At 47.2% G+C, this 6,419-nt stretch overlaps 1 protein-coding gene across 1 annotated transcript in view; it reads left to right on the top strand.

Moving 5' to 3' along the window:
• The window catches only part of Ern1 (endoplasmic reticulum to nucleus signaling 1), a 54,803-nt gene that overhangs the window by 13,029 nt on the left and 35,355 nt on the right, over positions 1-6,419 (top strand). Inside the window, exons 3-4 of the mRNA XM_004630028.3 lie at positions 4,184-4,217; positions 5,783-5,855. Of these exons, the coding sequence (XP_004630085.2) occupies positions 4,184-4,217; positions 5,783-5,855 (107 nt within the window). The remainder of the gene's footprint in view (positions 1-4,183; positions 4,218-5,782; positions 5,856-6,419) is intronic.

The raw sequence follows: 6,419 nt of genomic DNA, 5'->3' as shown, positions 1-6,419 counted from the left end.
GTTAGGGGGAATCAAACTAGGAGCCTTGAGCATACTGAGCTGTCTCCCCAGCCCTGTTTTTTTGTTTGTTTTCTGTGATGCCAGGGATCAAACTTGCCTTATGAATTTGGACAAATGAAAAATGTGAACATCTGTCTTGTCATTTCAGTTTCAGGTTAAGGAAGATTACATTAGCATAACACAGTAGCAGTAAGTGTCACCTGACCTCATCTCCAATGACGTTTTCTTCAGGGGTGGGTTGGGGTGGGGCTGGGAGGTGTTGTGCTGCTTGCCTCAGACCACACTGTCACCTGGGGATGGAGTGAGGCTGGGGCCCCTCCTCCCAGGACGGCAGTGAGCCCACTGGCTTTTTCCAGAACTGAGCCTGGGAAGCCAACCGATGATTTCAGCAACACTGCCCCACATCTTTGCCTGACAGCCTCAGGATCATCCTGAGTAACACCCATGTTTACACCTGCGCAGGAAGCCCTCCCTTCTCCTGAAACTGAACCAGCTCAGTGAGGCTGGCTTCCGTCTTTGCAGGCGCCATATGGACAAAATGGCCTGCTTTGTAGGAGTGTTTGTGTACAGTCTTATAGTTTAACTAGTGCTTCTTCTCATATGGCTGAAAGCTTTTTTAAAAGCAAGAGTCTTGCCTGATACCAATTCTCATTATGAAAGAAAAAAGCGACATTTCTTTCCTGTTGCTCTTCACTATATGTTTTCCCCTGATGCTCTTTATTATTTTGTTAGCTTTCCAGAGATAATTTTTAACCTTCTTCTTTCTTCTTTCTCTGTGTGTTACTGGAGATTGAACTCAGCCTTCACCCTGAGCCGTATCACCTTCCCCTTTTAATTTTTTTTAGCTTTTTATTGTGAGACAGGGTCTTACCTGCCCAGGCTGGGTTTGAACTGTTACTCCTCCTGCCTCAGCCTCCAGAGTACTGGGATTACAAGTGTGTGCAACCATCCCTGGCTTTGGCTTTAACTTTTGCGTTAACTTCTGTGTGTGTGTGTGTGTGTGTGTGTGTGTGTGTGTGTATAATCCAGTGACATTCTATCACAGAGCTACACCCCTAGCCCTTTTTAATTTTTTGTTTTAGACAGTCTTGCTTAGTTACCCAGGCTAGCCTCAACTTGTGATTGGCCCTTTGTAACATGGAAGATTTCAGGTGTCTGTGCAGAGAATAGATTTCCTAGAGTGTTCCCATCTTTGATGCACCAACACTTTTATTTCATTGCCCCCCAACAATTATTTTCTGTAATATATTCAAACAGATCTTGGATTCAAATGGTTCCAAAAGAAGAAAAATACCTATAGAATAAGTCATCATTGGGGCCAGTGAGATAGCTCAGTGGTCTAAAGTGCTTGCTTAGGCAAACTTAGGCAAGCACAAGGACTGCGGTTTTGGATCCCTGCACCATATGCCACACCAGCCCCATCCCAGGGCGGGCTGAGCTGGCCACAAAAAAAAGTCATCATTGCATCTCAGAAAACAAGCAGCGATTTGCTTGTCTCTGTCAGAGCTGTCTTAGTGGTTGGGGTTTTCCCTGGCCCACACCTTTGCAGAAGTTTAGCTAGGTGTCCAGTTTTATTGAGTAGATGGTGAATAATGTGATTATTCTGTTCCCTTCTGTTGGAGTTTGTCTTCTCCTACTAACAAGCCTGGTTCCTACACACCTAGGTTGTGCTAGGAATCTTTTCCTGTTGCCACTAACATCCTGTGTCTTCTGCTGCCTTGAGGCCTCAGATCAGGTGAGCAGTGCTTGAACGACAGAAGCCCAGGAAAATCTGCCTCAGAAAGCAAGTCCACGAGCCTGAGCGAGTTCTGACGCAAGGGCCAGGTTACTGACAGGAGTTCAAGTCAGGTCCCAGTCATGTCTGTTGTTTTTGGTGAGTTCTAAGGCTTTGGCAGTGGCTTTTTTTTTTTTTAATCTGTGATACCCTGATGGCTGACGTAACTATGGAGATACCTTTCCGTGCTGCCCTGCTTTCTCAGGAGCAAGACTCTTGCTGCTTCTAGCTTGCATGGCTTCAGGGCCACTCTGGACAGCCGGGTCCTAAATGTACCTTGATGAGTTTGTTTCAGTCAGCGGATGTCTGTGCCTTTGTTTCCTGCCTCTTGCATCAGTCTGTTTGTGAGAGCACACAGAGAGGTGATTAATGGGAAGGATAAACATAAGCTCACTGACTGAAAGCTCAGCCTGTTTCCTAAAGTGCTTTCAGTGTAGTGAAGTGCTTGCTGCCCACGGACCACATGCTGTGCAGAGAGAAACCCCCTGGCCCTCTCCTTGGCGGGTTCTCTGGCAGCAGGCTTCAGTCTGCTTCTGTTGCCCCTTCCAAAAAGTGTTTGTTGAAAACTAAAGGTAGATTTGTTCTCCCTATCCATGTGTCATGCCATGCAGTTAATGTGAGTATTAACTGTTGGAAGCTTGGGGCCAGGGAGATAGCTCAGTAGAGCAAGCGCTTGCCTGGCAAGTGCAGGGTCCTGAGTTCAATCCCCGGTTCTGCAAACAAAAACAAAAACAAAAACAAAATCCCAAAAACAAACAAAAAACTGCTGGACGCTCTGCGCAGTTGAAGACTGCGAGGTGGCCTTGAGGGGTCCTTCTCACCTCTGTGCCCTTCATCCGCAGGTCTTTGACCAGATGATGCTTCACTCCTGTGCTGTGTGGCTTCTGTTCTTGTGAGTGCCACGTGCCCTTGTGTGAGACCTGGGCTGTTAAAGCACTGTCGCTGTATGCGGCGTCTTGAAAGGTTTTCCTTCATCTGAGAAGGCCGAGTGACGAGGAGGGCCAGGCAGCTGTGTTACCTCAGCCGAGCCGCTGGCGCTCCGCGTGTGGAACCCTATTAGGGTGTCTGCTGCCAGCCTGGCTCTGGAGATGGGTGCAGCGCGACTGTTGCTGTGGCCTGTGCTTGCTGGCAGTGCCGCCTCTCAGTGCATCCCCTGCTTGAGGATCGTGGATGTTTCAGCGCAGCGCTGGCACTCGAGCCCTACCTCACCACCTGCACCAGCCAAGCAGGTGCCTCCCGCAGTGTGTGCCCGCCTGGGGGAGCGGAAGGAGGGGAGGCAGCCAGTGTTAACTGCTGTGACTGTGAGACTTGCTTAGAGAAAAAAGCTTTTTCCTAATTTAAAAAACAATGCCTGCCCTTAGAAGGATAGAAAAGGTGTGTGCTGGGGGTGGTGGTGGTGGTTTATACTGCTAGTAGGAGGAGTGCATAATGCGCATTGCTGAACTCTTCTACTTTTCTTATGTTAAAGTTTCCCCCATTGTTGCATTAAGTGTCTGTATAATGTTATATTTTCTCCTGGACATAACAGCGTAAAGCTTGAAAACTATTAGCCCTTTTAGAAGCCTTAATTTTTTTTTTTTTTTACCAAACAGATCTTCCACAATTTAGCCACATTATTATTATTATTATTATTATTACATATTTTTTATGTATTTAGTACAAGGTCTACAGAGTCTCGCTACACAGATTAAACTTGTAGTGATCCGCCTGTGTTCAGCCTCCCAAGCGCTGGGATTACAGGTGCGCACCATCATGCCCAGTCTTAATCGCTGTCTCGGCACGCCCCAGGGACAGGGCCAGCACTGCACACTGAGAATCAAACCTGGCCCTGCACCTGCCTAAGCAGGTGCCATAGCCACATTAGTGAATAGTAAAAACATTTGTAATGATACTCTGAACATCTTTATATAAAAGCATTTTTTATATTTTATATTATTTTGAAACTAGATCTTATGAAACTCCATTTAATGGAGCAGAAGGAATCAACACTTGAGAGTTCCAGGTTTGCTATCAGACTACTCCCAAAGGGGTGACTCTCCCCCTTCCACCCAGTGGAAACCTGTTCTTTAAGCCACAATTTGACATTTCTGAGCAGGAATATCTAGTTCTCCTCCAGGCATCTGGCAGGGTAATGATTTGGGGTTTAGAGGTCCTTGATGTTCCAGATAGTGATCCTGTACTGTGGCTTGTGACCAGTTCTTCCTTCTGTTCGTCCCCCAAGTTACATGGAAGTTTCTCGATGGCTGCTCTTGATCTGATCTCGGTGACTATATTTGTGTCCTTGTGTGTGTTTCGGAAAGTGCACTCGCACGCGTTAGCTCCTGTAAGTTGACCTCTGCTTGTTGACTTGCGGCCAGCGTCTGGGATGTTCTCACGTGTGTCTCACGAAGCCTTTGTTCTTTTGCACAGATCCGGTCCTGCAGGTCCCAACACACGTGGAAGAGTAAGTTGGTGGTTTTTTTATTATTGTTTTTTTATTTTAAAGAGGAAAAAAAAAAGATACAGAATTTCAAAACATGATAATAGGAAATTAACAGTGGTTACATTGTTATCTTCAAAATAGTTGCTCAGATTACAGGATATAGGCATGTAAGATTGGTTGAATGATACAAGTACAAAACAAACTGTTCCCTCTAATGCACTAAAAGAAATTAGAGGGCCAGGGAGATGGCTCAGTAGAATAAGCACTTCACTGGCAAGTGCAAGGGCCTGAGTTCAATCCCCGGTTCCACCAAAAAAAATAAAAAATAAAAAATAAAAGAAATTAGTAGCATAACTATCTCAGCTACCGTGTGTGTGTGTTTTCCTTCTTTTCTCCTTCCCCGTTGGGAAGTTCCTTTTCACAGTGTCTTTTGTAGATTATGGATCTTATTTACTCTCAGTTTCTTACACTATGGAGACAATATGACGCTTATACACATGGGTCTGATTTATTTCACTTAGGAGTATGGTCTCTAGTTTTATCTGGAAGAGGAAGTTTTCTGATTTGCTCAGCACTTCTCTTTTAATTTATTGCCTGATTTATTCAGTCAGGATTTAGGAAGCCAGTCTCTGGGATGCGAGTGCGCACAAGCTTCAGGTGTAACAGGAGTGAGTGAGGGCTGAGAGTGTAGCTCTAGCCCCTGCTGATGGGAGGGGAGAGGGAGAGGGAGAGGGGAGACAGGTGCTGTGATAGGAACCCGTGGGGCCACTCCTTCTGGAAGACTGTCTGAGATATTAAAAAGGCTTAAGGAGGTGAAGCTTAAGTTGAGTTTTAAATTTAAACCTACGAAGTCTGGGTCTCCCTCTTTGCTGGGCTGTACTGCTCTGTGGAGAGGGAGGATGTTGGCCTACTCCTGGAGCGCAGGAGGTGGGTGTCTTCCGTTAGGGCCCTGGGAGATGGTGCCTCCTCTGCTGAAGGTTGTAGTTCAGTCTTCAGCAGACCACTCGGCTGCCTCCCACCTGCTTTGTGGGAAGCTGCGGAAGGAGAATCCGCTGGCCCTCTCCTCGGCGGGTTCTCTGGCAGCAGGGCTCAGTCTGCTTCTGGTGCCCCGTTCAAAAAGGAAGTGTTTGTTGAAAACTAAAGGTAAATCTGTTCGCCCTGTCCACGTGTCATGCCATGCCATTAATGTATTAACTGTTGGAAGCTGTGCGCACAGTTGAAGATGGAGAGGGGCCTTGCGGGGTCCTTCCCACCCCCATGCCCTTCATCCGCAGTGCTTTGACCAGACGATGCTTCGCTCCTGTGGTTTCTCAGCACTTCCTCTGCATGTTGCTTTTCTCCACACCATACGGGTATTTTGTGTATGTGTGGTGGCAGTGAGGGAGCAGTGGGTAGAGCTGCCTGCCTCTCTCTCTCTCTCTCTCTCTCTCTCTCTCTCTCTCTCTCTCTCTCACACACACACACACACACACACACACGCACACACACACTGCTTCCCACTACTTCTGTATTACCACTCTGCATGACTTTGATAGTTCTGTGCCTTGGCCCCCCTTTATTGTTGACACTTACTATTTAATCTCTAGGCCTGCCTTCCTCCCAGATCCCAATGATGGAAGCCTGTACACACTCGGGGGCAAGAATAACGAAGGCCTGACGGTGAGAGGTTTTATCTTCTTTGTATGCTCTGGGGTTCCTAACTCTGTCCCTCACTTTGTTGGCACATGGGGTTCACCTGGGATATTTCAACTTCTGGGAAGCCGGATGGCTTACGCCTATAATTCCAGCATTCGGGAGGCTGAGGTAGGAGGATCGCCGTGAGTTCGAGGCCCTCCCAGGCTACATAGTGAGTTCAAAGCCAGCTGTAACTGCATAGTAGGACCCTGTCTCAAAAGTAGCTTTGGGTATTCTGATTCAGGTGGTCTGGTGGGGATCCCAGGCATGAGTATCTTTTCAGAGTGTCCTAAGTGAGTTTTTAAATGCATAACCAGAACTCAGAAATGCAGACCAGGCCAGAAGCTGCTGGTGGTCCAGCCAGCACCCTGGAAGGATAGATGTCTTCAAAGTTTCCTCTCACTCTACCGCCAGCAAGGTGTTGCCTGAAACACTGTCTCTACCCGGCTCTGTCAGGTGTCCAAGGCATGTGGGATTCTACCCCAGGCTCCACTTTGGAATATAGACTTGTGGTTTTTCGCCCTTTACCACACGTTTTTGTGATGTGGG

Source organism: Octodon degus, unplaced genomic scaffold, assembly GCF_000260255.1.
Source record: "Octodon degus isolate 3935 unplaced genomic scaffold, OctDeg1.0 scaffold00033, whole genome shotgun sequence".
NCBI classification, from domain to species: domain Eukaryota; kingdom Metazoa; phylum Chordata; class Mammalia; order Rodentia; family Octodontidae; genus Octodon; species Octodon degus.
This window is presented reverse-complemented; position numbering and strand designations above follow the sequence as displayed.